The sequence below is a fragment of the Hemitrygon akajei genome, chromosome 13, assembly GCF_048418815.1.
Source record: "Hemitrygon akajei chromosome 13, sHemAka1.3, whole genome shotgun sequence".
Lineage (NCBI taxonomy): Eukaryota > Metazoa > Chordata > Chondrichthyes > Myliobatiformes > Dasyatidae > Hemitrygon > Hemitrygon akajei.
In genome coordinates, this window is record NC_133136.1 from 843233 (window position 1) to 865078 (window position 21846).

General features: G+C 44.3%; 1 protein-coding gene across 2 annotated transcripts in view; it reads left to right on the forward strand.

The window, feature by feature from the left end:
• The window catches only part of srp72 (signal recognition particle 72), a 236200-nt gene that overhangs the window by 152086 nt on the left and 62268 nt on the right, over positions 1-21846 (forward strand). For both annotated transcript variants that reach the window (XM_073064014.1, XM_073064015.1), the window contains 3 exons: positions 4625-4689; positions 8829-8924; positions 13817-13920. In XM_073064014.1, the coding sequence (XP_072920115.1) occupies positions 4625-4689; positions 8829-8924; positions 13817-13920 (265 nt within the window). The remainder of the gene's footprint in view (positions 1-4624; positions 4690-8828; positions 8925-13816; positions 13921-21846) is intronic.

Below are 21846 nucleotides of genomic sequence, written 5' to 3' on the forward strand. Positions count from 1 at the left end.
TAACATTAGCAAATTTGCTGATGACACAAAGCTGGGTGGCAGTGTGAAATGTCAGGAGGATGTTATGAGAATGCAGGGTGACTTGGACAGGTTGGGTGAGTGGGCAAATGTATGGCAGATGCAGTTTAATGTGGATGAATGTGAGGTTATCCACTTTGGTGGCAAGAACAGGAAGGCAGATTACTATCTAAATGGAGTCAAGTTAGGAAAAGGGGAAGTACAACGAGATCTAGGTGTTCTTGTACATCAGTCAATGAAAGCAAGCATGCAGGTACAGCAGGCAGTGAAGAAAGCTAATAGCATGCTGGCCTTTTAACAAGAGGAATTGAGTATAGGAGTAAAGAGGTCCTTCTGCAGCTGTACAGGGCCCTGATGAGACCCCACCTGGAATATTGTGTGCAGTTTTGGTCTCCAAATTTGAGGAAGGACATTCTTGCTATTGAGGGAGTGCAGCGTAGGTTCACAAGGTTAATCCCGGAATGGCGGGACTGTCATATGTTGAAAGATTGGAGCGACTGGGCTTGTATACACTGGAATTTAGAAGGATGAGAGGGGATCTGATTGAAACATATAAGATTATTAAGGGATTGGACATGCTGGAGGCAGGAAGCATGTTCCCGCTGATGGGTGAGTCCAGAACTAGAGGCCACAGTTTAAGAATAAGGGGTAGGCCATTTAGAACAGAGATGCGGAAAAACTTTTTCACCCAGAGAGTGGTGGATATGTGGAATGCTCTGCCCCAGAAGGCAGTGGAGGCCAAGTCTCTGGATGCATTCAAGAGAGAGTTAGATAGAGCTCTTATAGATAGCGGGGTCAGGGGATATAGGGAGAGGGCAGGAACGGGGTACTGAGTGTGTATGATCAGCCATGATCACAGTGAATGGCGGTGCTGGCTAGAAGGGCCGAATGGCCTACTCCTGCACCTACTGTCTATTGTCTATTGTTATGGAGAGAAGGCAGAAGAATGGGGTGGAGGGGGGATAATAAATCAGCCATGATGGAATGGCAGATAATTTTGTTCCTATATGTTATGGTCTTATCAACTAACTTGGATGGTGCCATGGTCCATATGTACTGGTCATGCCAGGTGGAGTATGAGGTGTCATTCCTCTAGTTTGCATAGAGCTACATCCTATCAATGGAGAAGGCCAAGGATGGACTGGTCATTGTGGGAATGGGAAGGGTAAATTCGGAGCTCAGATTAGCTAGTATGGACCAAACATAGGCTCTTTGCCCCTGTTCTCGTAGCCAGCTGGTGGTGTAGTGGCATCTGCACCATACTTCTAAGCGAGTGGTCCCGAGTTCAAATCCGGCTAGCTCCTTGCTTGGTTTCCATCTGTGCTGGGTTGAGTGTTGAGCTAGAAATTCAGCCTTGTAAAACAAACACTAAAGAAACGTCAAGGTTGCTCAATGCGCCAGTGAGGCATGGGAGGATATATCATAGAAATAAGCATGAGGTGTGGCATTTAGGGATGACAGGTTGTGGAAGGATTAGTGGATGCTAGAGTCTTGGGAAACATTGTAAAACAGAAGGATCTAGGTGTTGTCACAGGTAGACAGTGTGGTGAAGTACACTTTTGGCATGTTGGCCTTCATCAGCCAGGGGACTGACTACAGAAACTGGAATGTTGTGTTGTAATTGTACAAAACATTAGTGAGGCTACGTTACGAATATTATATGCCATTTTGGTCACCCTGCTGTAGGAAATACAGTGACATGCAAAAGTTTGGGCACCCCGGCCAAAATTTCTGTTACTGTGAATAGTAAAAGATGAACTGATTTCCAAAAGGCATAAAATTAAAGATGACATATTTCTTTAATACTTTAAGCAAGAAAACTTTTTTATTTCCATCTTTTACAGTTTCAAAATAACAAAAAATGAAAAGGGCCCGAAGCAAAAGTTTGAACACCCTGCATGGTCAGTACTTAGTAACACCCCCTTTGGCTAGTATCACAGCTTAGAACCATAGAACATTACAGCACAGAAACAGGCCTTTTGACCCTTCTTGGCTGTGCCGAACCATTTTTCTGCCTAGTCCCAATGACCTGCACCTGGACCATATCCCTCCATACACCTCCCATCCATGTACATGTCCAAGTTTTTCTTAAATGTTAAAAGTGAGCCCACATTTAGCACTTCATCTGGCAGCTCATTACACATGCCCACCACTCTCTGTGTGAAGAAGCCCACCCCCAATGTTCCCTTTAAACTTTTCCCCCTTCATCCTTAACCCATGTCCTCTGGTTTTTTTCTCTCCTAGCCTCAGTGGAAAAAGCCTGCTTGCATTCACTCTATCTATACCAGTCATAATTTTATATACCTCTATCAAATCTTCCTTCATTCTTCTATGCTCCAGGGAATAAAGTTCTAACCTATTCAACCTTTCTCTGTAACTCAGTTCCCGGCAACATCCTTGTAAACCTTCTCTGCACTCTTTCAACCTTATTGATATCCTTCCTGTAATTCAGTGACCAAAACTGCACGCAATACTCCAAATTCAGCCTCACCATAACGTTCTAACTCTTATACTCAATACTTTGATTTATAAAGGCCAATGTACCAAAAGTTCTTTTTACTACCCTATCTACCTGTGATGCCACTTTTAGGGAATTTTGTATCTGTATTCCTAGATCCCTCAGTTCTACTGCATTCCTCAGTGTCCTACCATTTACCTTGTATGTTCTACCTTGGTTTGCCCTTCCAAAGTGCAATACCTCATGTTTGTCTGCATTAAAGTTCTATTCAAAAAGTTCAAAGGAACATCTAAACAAACCTCAGGAAATCCTCAGATGCTGGAAATTCAAGCAACACACACAAAATGCTGGTGGAACACAGCAGGCTAGGCAGCATCTATAGGAAGAAGCACTGTTGACGTTTCGGGCCGAGACCCTTTTCTGACAAAGGATCTCAGCCCAAAACGTCAACAATGCTTCTTCCTATAGATGCTGCCTGGCCTGTTGCGTTCCACCAGCATTTTGTGTATGTTATCTAAACAAACCTGATGCATTTTGGAAACAAGTCCTGTGGACTGATGAAGTTAAAATAGAACTTCTTGGCCGCAATGAGCAAAGATATGTTTGGAGAAAAAGGGGTGCAGAATTTCATGAAAAGAACACCTCTCCAACTGTTAAGCACAGTGGCGGATCAATCATGCTTTTGGCTGGTGTTGCAGCCAGTGGCACAGTGAACATTTCACTGGTAGAGGGAAGAATGAATTCAATTAAGTACCAGCAAATTCTGGAAGCAAACATCACACCATCTGTAAAAAAGCCGTAGATGAAAAGAGGATGGCTTCTACAACAGGATAATGATCCTAAACACACCTCAAGATCCACAATGGAGTACCTCAAGAGGCACAAGCTGAAGGTTTCGCCATGGCCCTCACAGTCCGCCGACCTAAACATCATCGAGACTCTGTGGATAGACCTGAAAAGAGCAGTGCATGCAAGACGGCCCAAGAATCTCACAGAACTAGAAGCCTTTTGCAAGGAAAAATGGGCGAAAATCCCCCAAACAAGAATAGAAAGACTTAGCTGGCTACAAAAAGTGTTTACAAGCTGTGATACTTGCCAAAGGGGGTGTTACTAAGTACTGCCATGCAGGGTGCCCAAACTTTTGCTTCAGGCCCTTTTCCTGTTTTGTTATTTTGAAACTGTAAAAGATGGAAAATATAAAGTTTTCTTGCTTAAAATATTAAAGAAATGTGCCATCTTTAACTTTATACCTTTTGGAAATTATTTCATCTTTTACTCGCTTAGCTATTCACAGTAACAGAAATTTTGACCGGGGTGCCCAAACTTTTACATGCCACTGTATGCCCTAAGCTGGAAATAGTGCTGAGCAGATTTACGAGGATGCTGTCTAGTCTCAAGGGACTGAGTTATGGAGAGAGATTGAGGAGATTGGGACTTTATTTATCAGAGCGTAATAGAATAAAGGGTAATCTTATTAACATGTAAAAAGTTCTGAGGGGCATAGATAGGATGTGCAGTCTTTTTCCTAGGGTTGGAAAATGAAGAATGTGGACTGAACTGCCAGAGAAAGTGATTGAGGCAGGCACATTAACAATAATTAACAAGCACTTGTACAGGTACATGGATCGGAAAGATTTGGAACAGGAGTTCCCAACCTTTTTTATACCATGGACTCCTACCATTATTTGAGGGGTCTGTGGATCCTGGATTGGAAACCCCTGATTTAGAGGGATATGTCCCAAATACAAGCAAGTGGGATTAGCTTAGATGGGAATCTTGGTCTATATGTGCGAGTTGAGCCAGTGGTCCTGTTTCTATGCTGGATGACTCTATTCCTCTGCAAAATGGTTACCCAGGCTACACTTGGCCTCGTGGATGTAAAGGGGTCCTTGAGCAAAGGTATGCATTGGATGGGGCTGGAGGTGGTGCATGTGAATCTTTGCTTTATCTGCAAGGACTGTTTGAGTCCCTGTCTGGGTGAGGAGGGGGTGTAAGAACAAGTCTTACACCTGATTTAATTGTAGGGGAAAGTACCAGGGGTCAAGGAGATTTCCACATTCAGTATCTACACTCTCATCTCTCAATTAGAAGAAGCATTTAGTATTAAAGTGTTCATTATTTTTCTTTTTCTTGTTATCTTCCCAAAAGGTCATGTTACAAAAGCATGTGACATCTTGAGATCAATTGATGAAAAACCAAATAAATTAGGGATGGTAAGTTATAAATCGTATAATGACAGAATGTTGTAGTGACTGTGATGTGATTATTGGCTGCTATAGTATGTAGCCAATATAATTGGTGATTGCAATCAGTGCATTCTATGCACACCTTCCCATCATATTGAGATTGATCAGAAGTAACCTGTGATTGTTTTCACCCTCTGGTTCCCCTGATGTTGACATATGTTAAAGATACAATCATGGTAGGTAAGTTTGTTGGTAGTGTAAATATTGTAGAATGTTATGTCATAATACAGGGAGAATCTTGGTGAGTCGAGTATGTAGGCTGAAGATTAGCAAAGGGCTTTCAATCCAGGTAAGAGTGAAATGTTGCACTTGGGACGTCAAACCAGGGTAGGACATATCGAATGAGTGGTAGGGCTCTGGGAATACTATGGAACAGAGGCACCAAGGAGTACAGTTGCATAGTTTACTGAAAGCAGTATCACAGCTAGACATTGTGATGAAGGTGGTGTTTGGCACATTGGCCTTCATCAGTCAGGGTAAGTTGGGAAATTATGTTGCAGATGTTAGTGAGGCCGCACTTAGAGTATTGTGCACAGTTTGATCACCCAGGTATAGGAATGACGTTATTAACTAGAAAGAGTGTGGAAAAGGTTTACCAAGATGTTGCCTAAACTTGAGAGCCTGATTTACAAGGAGAGGTTGTGTAAATCAGAATCAGGTTTAGTACCACTGGCATATGTTGTGAAATTTGTTGTCTTTGTTGTCTTTGCGGCAGCAGGCAATGCAATACATAATAATAGAAAAAATGTGAATTATACTAAGTAGTTAAATGAGAAGTGCAAAAATAGTGATAAAAAAAGTAATGAGGTAGTGTTCATGGGTTCAATGTCCATTCATAAATCAGATGGCAGAGGGGAAGAAGTTGTTCCTGAATTGACGCATGTGTGCCTCCAGGCACCTGTACCACCTTCCTGATGGCAGCAATGAGAACAAAGCATGTACTGCGTGATAAGGCTCCTTAATGATGGATGCCACCTTTTTAAGGCATCGCTTCTTGATGATATCCTGGATACTACAGAGGCTCGTGACCATGATGGACCTGAGAAGTTTACAACTCTCTGCAGCTTATTTCAATCCTTTGCAGTTGCCCCCATACCCATAACAAATGGTGATGCAGCCAGTTAGAATACTCTCCACGCTTTGTCTGTAGAAATATTTAAGTGTCTTTGCTGATATAGCAAACCTCAAACACCAAATAAAATATAGTTACTGTTTGCCTGCTTTGTAGCTTCATTGATATGTCAAGCCCAGGATAGATCCTCAGAGATGTTGACACCCAGGAACTTGGAACTGCTCACTCTTTCCACTTCAGATCCTTCTGAAGTCCACAATCAGATAGATAGATAGATAGATAGATGGATAGATAGATAGATACTTTATTCATCCCCATGGGGAAATTCAACTTTTTTTTTCCAATGTCCCATACACTTGTTGTAGCAAAACTAATTACATACAATACTTAACTCAGTAAAAAAAAAAAAATATGATATGCATCTAAATCACTGTCTCAAAAAGCATTAATAATAGCTTTTAAAAAGTTCTTAAGTCCTGGCGGTAGAATTGTAAAGCCTAATGGCATTGGGGAGTATTGACCTCTTCATCCTGTCTGAGGAGCATTGCATCGATAGTAACCTGTCACTGAAGCTGCTTCTCTGTCTCTGGATGGTGCTATGTAGAGGATGTTCAGAGTTATCCATAATTGACCGTAGCCTACTCAGCGCCCTTCGCTCAGCTACCGATGTTAAACTCTCCAGTACTTTGCCCATGACAGAGCCCGCCTTCCTTACCAGCTTATTAAGACGTGAGGCGTCCCTCTTCTTAATGCTTCCTCCCCAACACGCCACCACAAAGAAGAGGGCGCTCTCCACAACTGACCTATAGAACATCTTCAGCATCTCACTACAGACATTGAATGACGCCAACCTTCTTAGGAAGTACATTCGACTCTGTGCCTTCCTGCACAAGGCATCTGTGTTGGCAGTCCAGTCAAGCTTCTCGTCTAACTGTACTCCCAGATACTTGTAGGTCTTAACCTGCTCCACACGTTCTCCATTAATGATCACTGGCTCCATATGGGGCCTAGATCTCCTAAAGTCCACCACCATCTCCTTGGTCTTGGTGATATTGAGACGCAGGTAGTTTGAGTTGCACCATATCACAAAGTCCTGTATCAGTTTCCTATACTCCTCCTCCTGTCCATTCCTGACACACCCCACTATGGCCGTGTCATCAGCGAACTTCTGCACGTGGCAGGACTCCGAGTTATATTGGAAGTCTGATGTGTACAGGGTGAACAGGACCGGAGAGAGTACGGTTCCCTGCGGCGCCCCTGTGCTGCTGACCACCGTGTCAGACCTACAGTCTCCCAACCGCACATACTGAGTTCTTTGGTCTTACTGACATCAAGTGCAAGGTTGTTGCTGCAATATCATTCAACTAGTTGATATATCTTGCTCCTGCAGCCCTCTCATTACCATCTGAAATTCTGCCAAAAATAGCTAATGTTAGCAAATTTATAGATGGCATTTCAGCTATGCCTAGCCCCACAGTCATGGGTGTAGAGAGAGTAGAGCAGTGGGCTAAGCACATATCCCTGAGGAGCATCAGTGCTGTCAGTGAGGTGGAGATATTGTCACCAATCCACACAGATTGTGGTCTACCGGTTAGGAAGTCGAATATCATATCCAATTGTAGAAGGAGGTACAGAGGCCTCTGTTATGCAGCTTTTTGATCAGAACTGCAAGAATGATTGTGTTAAACACTGAGCTGTAGTCAACATACAACATCATGACATAGGTATTTGTATTATCCAGGTGACGAAAGGTCATGTGAAGAGCCAGTGAGCTTGCAATTGTGTAGACGTATTGTGGCAATGGATTAGGACTTTTATTCCCTGAAATGTAACAGGTTGATCGGTGACCAGATAGAGGTACACAAGATTATAAGGTCCATAGATAGGGAGTCAGTTCTAAAAACAAAAGGCATATGGTTATGGTCAAAGGGTATTGTGTGTTTACGGTCGGGGTATTCTGTGTTTACAGTCAGAGGTCATACGTTTATGATCAGAGACATGAAATTTAAAAGGCTTTATGCAAGTTCAAGTTCAAGTTTATTTGTCATTTAGCCATACATGATTACCCATAGATACAGCGAAATGAAACAGTGTTCCTCCTGGCCCAGCTGCAAAACACAGTATCAACAGTTATTCATTGTACATGCAGTACAAGATAGCAGCAAACATGCAGTTACACAAAATATATCACTCATGTCCCTGAGTTCATGAATGTTGTCAGTTAGAGCAAGCCTGTAGCAGTCTGCAGATGAATGCAATCCAGTTTGTTTTACATCAGGTGAACACTGGAGGGCAGCACCAATGCCAGCATGTGCCCCACGTCACACTGCCTCCAGGCACTGACTCTGACACCTCTCTCCTGGACAACTGCAAGCAGGTGACACCACGCTAAAACTGAGGCCACGTAGCTCCCCTGCCATTGGTCTCACCAATAAACCAATGAACTGGACTTGCAGCATTCCACATTACCAATATCCAATTGTGGTCTTGCGATCACAAGAAAAACATTTAAGGCAATCACCTGCTGTTAGACTGCACACCACCTTCGCACACCGACTCCTTTCTGTAGCAGGCAGCAATACAGTTTGCATCTTATCCATTTCCTCTGCCAACCAGCAGCCCGCCGATGGGGCAGACCTATAGTACTTTTAACCCAACAGTATCTTGCAATCGTAAAACAAAGGCGTTTAAAAAAGACAAATTAACAACATTTAAAATTCATCTGAAGAATGGTAGTGGAATATGTATTGATTTGGCGTATTCTGGCCCAGTTCCTTATTCATTGGTTGATTTTGTGAAATAATTTTATAAGATAAAAATTGCAGAGTTTGGTTTAAAAAATTTAGAGTGGAGAGATTGTGGGGATAAATGGGATTTGCAATCTGGGAACATTTCATCATTGTTTTTGAATATTTATGTGTTTGATGTGTATTACTTGCATTGTTCTTAAAATCTCCACATGTAATGATTTTTATTGATGTTATAAAAATGAACAATTTTTTCGTATTAAGTTTATATCCATTTTTTTCTCTAGGTGTCAGCCTTAGTTACTATGTATAGCCATGAGGAAGATATCGATAGTGCAATAGAAGTCTTCTCTCAAGCTATCCAGTGGTACCAAGAATACCAGGTATCTCCTGCTATGCATTTTGTTTTTGAGGACCACACAAAATAGTGTGCACATACAAGTAAATATCAAAAGCATCAGTAGAAGGGTTAGCCTTTGATTTTAGCTTGAAGGAAACAGAGTTGGCATAAATCAGTCTTCTGCTTCACAAGATGCAATAAATAGTGTGTCACTGGATGGTTGAACTTGTTACATTTTATATTTGATATGGATGAATGCATTTAAGATATAGGTGTTAAAATTTGCTGATATCACAAAAGGGCAAAAAGCAAGTTGTGAAGAGATCATCGAGTAGTTCTAAATAGATGATGGGCAAAGATTTGAAGGGCATGCGGTAGATGTGACATTGTCAATTTTGGCAGAAATAAATAATTTAAGAACTGAAATGTTGCTCTGTTCTGCAGAGGGAGCATTATGCCAAGTGCATGGTTTATAAAAGGATTATCATGAAAAACTGCTAGCAGAGTGTTATTGTTCATTGCTGGAGGTGACACATCAGTTGTGTAGGGGACTGGTGAAACCACATCTGGAGAACTACATCGTTACAGTCTCCTTTAAGGCAGGATGTTAATGTGTTGGAAACAGTTCAGGAAAGATTTCCTCTTGTTGTTAACTACCACCCCTTGAGCACTACTTCTCCCACCTCCATTCAGAGCCACAAGCAATTTTTCCAAATGATGCAGCACTTCACCTACTAATCTGCTGGAGTCATCTGTTGTGTCTGGCGCTTCCGGATGTGGTCTCTATGTTGGTGAGACCAATTGTAAATAGGAGAGCCGCTTTGTTGAGCGCCTCTGCTCTGTCCACCAAAAGCAGAAGTTCCCGGTGGTGAAACATTTTAATTCCCATTCCCATTCAGACATATCAGTCTGTGGCCTCCTCTTGTCCCACAATAAGGCCACTCTCAGGGTGGAGGAGCTTGTCTTATGTCTGGGTAGCCTCCGACCTGATCGCATGTATATCGATTTCTCCTTCCGGTAAAAAAAAATTCCGTCCTCCAAGTGAAGAGACTTCACTTGGAGTATTATGAGCAGTTTTGGGCCCCTTATCTTTGGAAAGATGCACTGAAACTGGAGAGGGTTCAAAAGAGGTTCATGAAAATAATTCCAGGATTGAATGGCTTGTCATATGAAGAGCGTTTGATGGCTCTGGGTCTGTATTTACTAGAATTCAGAAGAATGAGGGATGCCTTATTTGAAAAATATTGAATGGTGAAAGGCCTTGATAGATTAGATGTGAAGAGGATGTTTCCAGAGGATGTCCAACACCAGAGGACACAGCCTCAGAATAAGAGCATAAGACATAGGAGTAGAATTAGGCCATCTGGCCTATTGAGTCTGCTCCGCCATTCAGTCATGGCTGATCCTTTTTAAAAATCTCCTCCTCAACCCCAGTTCCCAGCCTTCTTCCGTAATGTTTCATGCCACATCCAGTCAAGAACCTATCAATCTCTGCCTTAAGTACATACAACGACCTGGCCTCCACAGCTGCATGTGGCAACAAATTCCACAAATTCACTACCAATTGGCTAAAGAAATTTCTCTTGCATCACTGTTTTGAAAGGGCATCCCTCTATCCTGAGGCCATGCCCTCTTTCCTAGACCCCCCCATCCTTTCCACACCTACTCTGTCTAGGCCTTTCAACATTCGAAAGGTTTCAATGAGATCTCCCCACTTCCTTCTGAATTCCAGCGAGTACAGACCCAGAGCCATCAGAGTTCCTCATATGATAACCCTTTTATTTCTAAAATCATCCTTGTGAACCTCCTCTGGACCCTCTCCAATGCCAGCACATATTTTCTAAGATGAGGGGCCCAAAACTGTTCACAATACTCAAGGTGAGGCCTCACTAGTGCCTTATAAAGCCTCAGCATCACATACTTAGTCTTGTATTCTAGACCTCTTGAAATGAATACTAATATTGCACCTGCCTTCCTCACCACCGACTCAACCTGCAAGTTAACCTTCAGTCGGCTGGTGTGGTATACTGCGTCCGGTGCTCCTGGTGTGGCCTTTAATATGTTGGTGAGACCTGACGCAGACTGGGAGACCGTTTCACTGAACACCTACGCTCGGTCCGCCAGAGAAAGCAGGATCTCCCAGTGGCCACACATTTTAATTCCATGTCCCATTCCCATTCTGATATGTCTATCCATGGCCTCCTCTACTGTCAAAATGAAGCCAAACTCAGGTTGGAGGAACAACACCTTAAATACTGGCTGGGTAGCCTCCAATCTGATGGTATGAACATTGACTTCTCTCATTTCCGTTAATGCCCCTCCTCCTCTTCTTACCCCATCCCTGACAAACTTAGTTGTTTTTTTTCTCTCTCTCTCTGCCCATCACTCTGCCTGTTCTCCATCTCCCTCTGGTGCTTCCCCCCACCCCCTTCTCCCGAGGCCTCCCATCCCATGATCCTTTCCCTTCTCCAGCTCTGTATCACTTTTGCCAATCACCTTTCCAGCTCTTAGCTTCATCCCACCCCCTCCGGTCTTCTCCTATCATTTCGCATTTCCCCCTCCCCCCACTACTTTCAAATCTCTTACTATCTTTCCTTTCAGTTAGTCCTGACGAAGGGTCTTGGCCCGAAACGTCGACAGTGCTTCTCCTTATAGATGCTGCCTGGCCTGCTGTGTTCCACCAGCATTTTGTGTGTGTTGTTTGAATTTCCAGCATCTGCAGATTTCCTCGAGTTAACCTTCAGGCTGTTCTGCAAAAGGACTTCCAAGTCCTCTGCATCTCAGAGTTTTGGATTTTCTCCCCGTTTAGAAAATAGTCCACACGTTTATTTCTACTGCTGAAGTGCACGACCGTGCATTTTCCAACATTGTATTACATTTGCCACTTCTTTGCCCATTCTCCTAGTCTAAGTTCTTTTGCATCCTACCTGTTTCATCAACACTAACTGTCCATCCACCAATCTTCATATCATCTGCAAACTTGACAACAAAGCCATCTATTTCATCATCTAAATCATTTATATACAGCATAACAAGAAGTGGTCCCAACAGTGACCCCTGTAGAACAGCACTAGTCATTGGCAACCAACCAGAAAATGATTCTTTTATTCCCACTCTCTACCTCCTACCAATCAGCCAATGCGCTAACCATGTTAGTGACTTTCGTGTAATACCATGGACTCTTAACATGGTAAGCAGCCTTGTCGGAGGCCTTCTGAAAGTCCAAATACACAACATCCACTGCATCCCCTTTATCTATCCTACTCATAATTTCCTCAAAGAATTCCAACAGCTTCGTCAGGCAGGAGTTTCCTTGAAGGAAACCATGCTGACTTTGTGCTATCCTGTCCTGTGTCATCAAGTACTCCATCACCTCATCCTTAACAATTGACTCTAACATCTTCCCAAATGGGGTCAGGCTAACTGGTCTATAATTTATTTTCTGCTGACTTCCCCCTTTCTTAAAAAGTGGACTGACATTTGCAATTTTCCACTCCTCTGGCACCATGCCAGAGTCCAATGATTTTTGAAATATCATTTCAAATGCCACCATAATCTCTAGTGCTAGCTTTTTCAGAACTCTTTCAGAATAAAGGGGCATCCTTTTGGTACAGAGATGAGGAGGAATTTATTTAGCCAGACAATGGTGAACCTATAGAATTCTTTGTCACAGACAGCTGTGGCAGACGATTCTTTATGTACATTTAAGGCAGAGATTGATAGATTCTTGATTGGTCGGGGCATGAAGGGATTTGGGGGGAAGGCAGGAGATTGAGGCTGAGAGGAAAATTGGATCAGCTATGATGAAATGGCAGAGCAGACTCAAATGGCCCATTTCTGCTCTTATTTTATGGTCTTATGTAGAATTGAATTGAACTGACTATTTCTTACATCTTTCACATACGTGAGGAGTAAAAATCTTTACATTACGTCTGCGTCTAAATGTGCAATGTATAATTTATAGTAATTTGTAATAAATGGAATGTACAACAGGACAGTCATTGTAAAATAGGAATGCAATTGTATCAGTGTGAATTAATCAGTCAGATGGCCTGGTGGAAGAAGCTGTCTCGGAGCCTGTTGATCCTGGCTTTAATGCTGCGGTACTGTTTCCCGGATGATAGCAGTTTGTGGTTGAAGTGACTGAGGCCTCAAATGGAACCCTAATGGCACTAGTCTTCGTAGTATCCAGGACATGCCCTCTTTTCATTGCTACCATCAGGAAGGAGGTACAGGAGCCTGAAGGCACACACTCAATGATCCAGAAACAGCCTCTTCGCCTCCTCCATCTGATTTCCAAATAGACATTGAACCCATGAACATCACCTCACTACTTTTTTTTTGCACTACTTATTTAACAAATATATATTTGTTTAACAAGTATATATATTTATATTTACTGTAATTCAGTTTTTTCCTCTATCATTATGTATTGCATTGTACTGCTGCCAATAAATTAATAGAAACATAGAAAACATACAGCACAACACAGGCCTTTCGGCCCACAAAGCTGTGCTGAACATGACCCTACCTTAGAACTACCCAGGCTTTACCCATAGCCCTCTATTATTCTAAGCTCTATGTAGCCATCCAGGAGTCTTTTAAAAGACCCTATCGTTTCCCCCTCCACCACTGCCGCCAACAGCACATTCCACACACTCACCACACTCTGCATAAAAAAGCACACCCCTGACATCTCCTCTGTACCTACTTCCAAGTTCACAAATTATATGACATATGCCAGTGATATTAAATCTGATTCTGATTTGGTAGTCCTGATGAAGGGGTTGGCCCAAAACGTCAACAGTTCATTTCTCTCCACGGATGCTGCCTGACCTGATGCGTTCCTTAAGCAGTTTGTGTGTGTTACTCTGGATTTCCAGTATCTGCAGGATCTCTTGTGACTATAAATTGTTATTTTGATTTTAAATATAGCCAAATACACCAGCTCATTTGCTATTAGTGAGAGAAGCAGCCAATTTTAAGCTGAAGTATGGGCGGCAAAAGGAAGCAATCAGTGATTTGGAGCAACTTTGGAGGTATGGCTTAATTCATTCTTTATATTATAGCCTTTGCAGTTGCTAAACTTTGCACTGCATTGCAAGTTTTTATCCATATTATCTTGTGAAAATGCAGCCATGGGAAATCATGCTTCCTCCAACTGAATGTAGAAATGTTTTTAAAAAATGGTTGAATGTTGAATCATAGCCAGTACTCCTGACTTATATTTGCAAGAAAAAGTTTATGAACACTTTGCAATTACCTGGTTTTCTGCATAATTACTCATAAAATGTGGTCTGATCTGCATCTGAGTCACTATAATAGACACACACTATCTGCCTAAGCTAATAACACACAAACATTTGTACTAGTTCTCATCAATACTGAGTACACCACTTAATCAATCACAGTCTAGGTTGAAAATAAGTATGTGAACCTCTGGGTTAATGCCTTCAGCAAAAGCTATTAAGAGTCAGGTATTCCAATCAATGAGATGAGATTGGAGGTGTGGGTTGTAGAGCGATACCCTGCCCTATAAAAAAGACACACTAAGTCAGGTTACAGACAGAACCTGCTCTTCTCAAGAAAGATTTGTTTATGTGCACCATGCCTTGATCAAAACGACTTTCAGAGGACCTTAGAAGAATTGGAGAGATGCATGAAGCTGGAAAAAGGCTACAAAAGCATTTCTAAAGACCTGAGTATTCATCAGTCCAAAGTAAGACAAGTTGTCTACAAATGGAGGAAATTCAGTACTGTCGCTACCCTAAGAGTGGACATCCTGCTCAAAGAATTGAAAATACACGTGGACTAAGGTGTTAACTGTCCTGTGCTATCATCAGTTGATCTGCCACCTGTCTTCAGGAGTTTTGGCCCGCTTATGATCAAGACTCCCTCGAGGTGGTGGGCCAGCAGTGCTGAAGCACCGCCTCCCACTGGTGAGCTTAGAAATTTGGCATCTGCCTCTATCAGAGTTGTTGGTCGCTTCCATCCAACAGATACTCTACTCTTCAGGTGTCTATGCAACTATTGAAGAGTTTGCAAAAGATGGATACACTGCCTGACTACCTGCACCTCTGGACATACCTGGTCTACACCCATTATGATCCTGTCTCTGCTGCCTCAGCTACAGCCCTGCTGGTTGACTTGATCTTTTCTAGTAAGTCAAGGTCACGCAGCCACATCTGGAAAGTGAACACAATATAGCCATGGCAGCCTACTTTGAATGGATAGCATGAGACCTTCCACTCTCTGTCTCTGCACTCTGATCTTAATTTTGCATATTTGGTTAACTTGCGCTCATGGGCTTCATCGATGTTGTCTTCCCAGCGGTCTATGACTTCACCAATAACCACTTCTCTACTGGTGTCAGATCATACAATTATATCTGGACACAATGTGGTGAAAGCTACTTGCTCCTGGAAGCTGCCTTTCCCATCCAGGTCGGCCTTGACACACCAATCATTGGCTGAAGAAAGTATGCTTGATTGTGGGCCTGCACTGTACACCCTTTACTTGGAGCCTTCTTTCACAAATGATATGCAATGTTTTGTGCAGCATGGGGCATGAGATAAGTTGTGCTGCAGTACTCTCCGCTCAGCCGCTTCTGTTACAACTTTGAGAACGTTGTTATGTCTCCAAGTGTACATGCCGCTGGAAAGATTGACTCTGCTTGCACTCAAAATATGTTCAAGTGTTCCCTTCTCGCCACAAGCAGCACACCTGTCTGTCTTATCTTCATACCAGGTGCTGAGGTAGGCAGGTGTTGGGAGCAGTCCATACGCTGCTCTGCATAGAAAAGAAATGTGGAGCAGTTCCATCTGCCACAGAACATTCCAAGATAGATGTCATTGTTCAACACTTTCCCACCAGGTCCAAGCCCCTTGTTTGGCCAAGCCAGCTGTTTTAGCTAACCTCTTCTCTTCTACCTCTCGTATTTTTTGCATTACAAGCTCACGGCCTCCTTATCTGCAGAAGATGACCACCACTTGTGGGTTGTCCATCCAAGTCCTTGGTGGCCAAGTCCCAACCATCTCCTTGTGCTTCAATCTGGACTGTGCCTCATCAACTGTTACACGGGCTGACCACTTCCTGCCTGATCTCACATCCAGCTGGGTGTTCTTGATGAAAGGATCTTTTGAGTCTCGAAGCATCAAGAATTATCTTACCTTGGCTACTTTGACCTCTTCAACAAGGGATTGCACTAGGATGGTAAGCTTTGTCTGATTACTGTGGATTGCAACATTGGTGAGGCTGCTCCAAGCCACTTCTTCACGTACTTGTTGATCTTCCGTTCCATTGCCTCAATATGGGACATTGCCACTTCATAGACAGTTAGTGGCCACATTATCCCTGGCATCAGTCCGTACTGCAAGCATCACAACTTCAACTTGCCAGGCAAGCCACACTTGTCGACAGACATCAGACCTCTGTTCTCCTGTCTCTTGAGCCCTCTGATCTGTTCTTTCTCTTGAACCCTCTTGGTATCTCTCAGCTCCTCTGTGCCTCTCAGCCCGAGGCTCTTAACTGTTTGGTCCTGAATAGATGGAATCTCCTCTCCACAAATGAAAGTCAACCAGCTTTCCTCTCCTAAGAACAAAGCTCCTTGACTTCTTGGTCTTGAACTTCATTCTTCTCCAATCCATTAGCTCCTCGAGTCTAGACAGTACACTTTCCACTGTCAAAGACAGATCGACCCGATGCAAAGGCATCAATGCCAAGGATGCAATAAGACCATAAAACAAGTGACAAAACCTTCACTCTTTATTCATAGCATGCTATGGGAGAAGTTACAGACTGATCTCCCAAAGAGCCAGTCTGGACACTGCCCTGCCCCCGAATCACAATTCTTCACAATTTATAACATCAATCATTACAGGAAATATTATAATTACGCGAGTTAATACAGTTTTAGAATAGTTTCGATCACATGCTAAGATACAATTAGATGTAAAATCATCATTGGATAGTTATAATAATTTTCTGCCAAAGCTAGCCTGGATACAACCTTACTTCCTCATGTTGACACCTCCCCCTACTCTCAAATGTTCTACCCCCACCCCCACGCCATCCTTCCCCTATTTAGTTATATTATACCTCAAAGTGCTTTGTGCGACCAGACAATTCCTTATTTGAACCTATGCCTAACACTATTAGGGAACAATGTCTGGTGCATCACTTGTTGCTGAGTAAGGTTCACTTTTGGCTGTCCAGCAACTAACATAAGGTACCTATAAGGTAATTAATCATTAGCTAATCATTGTCTTTTAATATCTTTTAATCTATACCCCTATTTACCTATCCCTTTACTCCATCACCACTGCCTCTGTGCTAGGACCCAAAAGGGTGAGATCGTCCATGAACACTCGTATTGGTGGTAACTCCCCTCTGCCATCAAGTGTGACACCTGGTCCCACTGATTCTACAGCCCTCACAATGACCTCTATGGCTAACTCAAAAAGGATGGGTGAAATTGCACATCCCATTGGGATTCCAACATCTAAGCTCTGCCACCTCGTTGTAAACTGCTGAGTGAAAAACTTCATCCGGAAATCGTTGTAGTACTGCATAACAATGTTCCTCACCTTAGCAGGAATTCATAGGAATTCCATCGCAAACTCAATCAGGGCATGGGAAACAGAACCATACGCATTTGCAAGATCAAGCCAAACTACAGCCAGATTTCTTCTCAACCTCTTTAACTCCTGGATATCATACTAGTATGTTTAAGGCATCCCGGGAAGCCTGGTATTCCTGCCTTCTGCACAGATGTATTTACCAATCCATTCTCTATCACAAATGAAGATATTCTTTCTGCTAGAATGCCAACCATAATCTTCCCCCTACATTCAGGAGTGAAATTGGTCAGAACTGATTCAATGCAGTAGAAGTCTCTTCGGGATGTATACTCCTTCAGCCTCACTCTATGACAAAGGGACAACACCTTGTCTCCACACCACATTTAACAATCTCCACGAGTATTTCCTCAGGTCTTCACACTTCTTGAACACCTTGTACGGCACTCCATTAGGTTCTGGCACTGAACCTGACCTTGCCTTTCTGATGAACCGTTCGACTTCTGCCAGTTTGGGTTCTGACAGATTGAACTTCACTCCTGGCTCGGTATGCTTCACAAGCCCTGAAATGTCAAGCAAAGGAGCCTCCCGCTGTTCATTAGAGTAAGTGCTTGCCAGGTGATCCTCAAGTTCTTGTTGAGAGATGTTAAGCTGCCCGCTCTTATTTTGTTCAAACAATCTCTTTGTGAACTTGTGAGGGTTCTCAAAGAACGACTTTCTTGCCTTCTCTCTCTCTCTTTTTATGTTGTGACTGCACGACGAAGTGATGCTAACTTTATTCGAAAATGCTCTCAGAGATCTGCAAGCCCTGGCTTGTCACCCTCACTTGCTACCTTCCACCTCTATGTCAATGATCTAAGCTCTCTCCTCAACCTACTAATCTCCTCCTGGCACCTGCTTGGTTGCTGTGTAGGCTTTGCTTTCTTCAACTCAACCAAACCAAACCTGTACTTTCCAACATTGTAAATCATATCACCCATCATTTCAACTTCTTTTTGATGTTCCCCTGAGAGTGTTCTCCAACATTATACTGATATCCTCATCAAACACACACCAAGCCTTCTCATCTGCCATTACTGGCCACTTGACCTTCCTCTTCTTCTGTACCTCCTCACCACCGCCATCATTCAAAGGATCTACCTGGGTATCGTGGTCTGAAACCTGACCTGGGATATCTCTCATCTGACCTGGAGTATGATGACTCTCCAGAGCGAATCGCTGTGGCTTGTGAATCAGTGGTTGAAAATACCACATCATCTGTACTTGTGGGATGAAATAGCACTTCAACTTTGCTTGGTGGACTCATAAACCTTTAATGCTGGAAAACGCTCTCCCACACCAACACATTGGACAGTCAGAGCCTCTTATCCTAGCTCTTGGTCATAGTTGTTCCCTGTAATTAACTGTATCCATCTGATTGGGTCCATCATTACAAGATCATACCATTTGGTGAAGGAAGTTGGAGGATCAGAATGGGAGAGCGGCGGGAGCATTTTGATTTTTTCTTCTTCTCATCGGAGTTAAGAGAGGCGGGACTGCGCAGGCGTGTGACGTCGGGCAGTGAAGCGGGGAAGATTTAAAAAGGACACAGCCTTATACAGTGGGCAGCAGAGTGTAGGCTTAAGGGCTTTGGCTGAACGGGCTTAGGCGAAAGCAGTTGAGGCAAGGTAGGTTTAGGTTTCAGTTTTTCCTGTTATTTAAGGAAAGGGGAAGTATGAGTGTGAGGGCAGTTTGTTGTTCTCAGTATTGGATGTGGGAGGTCCTGGCGTCTCCTAGCCTCCCGGACGTCCTCATCTGCGCCAGGTGCGCCAAGCTGCAGTTCTTAAGGGACCGTGTTAGGGAACTGGAGCTGCAGCTCGATGACCTTCGTCTGGTCAGGGAGAGTGAGGAGTTGATAGAGAGGAGTTGTAGGCAGGTAGTCACACCAGGGCCACGGGAGGCAGACAGGTGGGTCACGGTTAGGAGGGGGAAGGGGAAGAGTCAAGTACTAGAGAGTACCCCAGTGGCTGTACTTCTTGACAATGTGTACTCCTATTTGAATACTGTTGCAGGGGAGAGCCTACCTGGGGCAAGCAACAGTGGTTGTGTCTCCGGCACAGAATCCGGCTCTGTAGCTCAGAAGGATAGGGAAAGGAAGAGGAAGGCAGTAGTAATAGGGGACTCAATAGTTAGGGGGTCAGATAGGTGATTCTGTGGACGTAATCAGGAGACCGGGATGGTAGTTTGCCTCCCTGGTGCCAGGGTCCGGAATGTCTCTGATCACATCCAAGATATCCTGAAATGGGAGGGTGAGGAGCCAGAGGTCATGGTACATATAGGTACCAATGACATAGGTAGGAAAGGGGAAGAGGTCCTGAAAGGAGAATATAGGGAGTTACGAAGGAAGTTGAGAAGAAGGACCGCAAAGGTAGTAATCTCGGGATTACTGTCTGTGCCACGTGACAGTGAGAGTAGGAATGGAATGAGGTGGAGGATAAATGCGTGGTTGAGGGATTGGAGCAGGGGGCAGGGATTCAAGTTTCTGGATCATTGGGACCTCTTTTGGGGCAGATGTGACCTGTACAAAAAGGACGGTTGCACTTGAACCCTAGGGGGACCAGTATCCTGGCCGGGAGATTTGCGAAGGCTACTGGGGAGACTTTAAGCTAGAATAGTTGGGGGGTGGGAATCAAATTAAAGAGACTAAGAGAGAGGAGGTCAGTTCACAAATAGAGAAAGCTAGTAGACAGTGTGTGAGGGAGGATAGGCAGTTGATGGAGAAGGGGAGCGCTGAGACTGAAGATGTTGGGGAGAAGGAAGAAAAAGATAATAAAATTGTTTGCACCGTTAGGGATAAACAGAGAGGAAGAGGTGGAAAGTTTCTTAAATGCATCTATTTTAATGCTAGGAGCATTGTAAGAAAGGTGGATGAGCTTAGAGCATGAATTGATACCTGGAAATATGATGTTGTAGCTGTTGGTGAAACATGGTTGCAGGAGGGGTGTGATTGGCAACTAAATATTCCTGGATTTTGTTGCTTCAGGTGTGATAGAATCGGAGGGGCAAGAAGGGGAGATGTTGCATTGCTTGTCCGAGAAAATATTACAGTGTGACGACCCACTTTCTGCGCAGGCGAACCGGCTCACAGATAGCCAGCGCGCAGGGGGAGACTTTGGTAATGCACCTCTGATATTTCCGCCCGGAGAGGGCGGGCGCTAGGGATTAGATGCCAGCGCCGCGAAGTTTGAATAAACTAGTTTCGAAACGACTTACCGACTGCGTGTCATTATTTCAGCGCTGTGTGTAGCACATTGCTACATTGGTGACCCCGACGGTCCAAACAGGATTTGGACCAAAGATGACCGACTTTTCATCTGTTCACGCAGTTTCGCTAAAACTGCCCACTTTTTGGATGCTGCGACCACGCGTGTGGTTTAGCCAAGCAGAAGCCCAGTTCCAGATTCAGCAGATATCTTCTGATTCCAAGCGTCACTATCACGTGGTGAGTGCCCTTGACCAGGAGACGGCCACCCAGGTTGTGGATTTCATACAGTCGCCCCCCCAGAAGAAGGCAAATATGAAGCACTCAAAGCGCTGCTCATTGGGACCTTTGGCCTCTCACGGCGTAAGCGAGGTGCCCGCCTGCTTCACCTGGACAGTTTGGGAGACAGACTGCCGTCAGCTTTGATGAACGAGATGCTGGCCCTGGCTGACGGACACAAGCCCTGCCTCATGTTCGAGCAAGCGTTCCTAGAGCAACTGCCCGAGGACATACTTCTGCTGCTGGCCGACGCAGATTTCAGCAACCCCCAGAAGGTGGTGGCCCAGGCAGACGTGCTGTGGAAAGCCAAGAGGGAGAGCGTGGCGTCTGTCGGTCAGATTACCAGACCACGCACCCAACAGCGGACAAGACCAGGCTCGGCGGGGGGGTGCACACAACACAGAGGCAGGAGTGAGGAGGCCAGTGAACAGTGATGTTTCTACCACCAGCGGTGGGGCACAAAAGCCTGCCGTTGTCACCTGCCCTGTAAGGGCCAGCTGCTGCTAATGACTATGGCAGCTGGCCACCAGGACAGCCTCTTGTACGTCTGGGACAAACAGTTGGGACGCCGCTTCTTGGTCGACACCAGAGCGGAAATCAGCGTCTTGCCCCCGATGGGGTACGACTCCCGCAACAGGAAGCTAGGACCCAACCTGCGGGCCGCAAACGGCAGCACGATATGGACCTACGGCACCCACACAATGCAGCTGCAGTTCGGCGCCAGCCGGTTCACGTGGGACTTCACACTGGCCGCCGTGGCCCAACCACTCCTGGAGGCGGACTTCTTGCGAGCTCACAGCCTGCTGGTCGACTTGCAAGGGAAAAGACTGGTACATGCTGAGACTTTCCAGGCATTCTCCCTGGGTGAA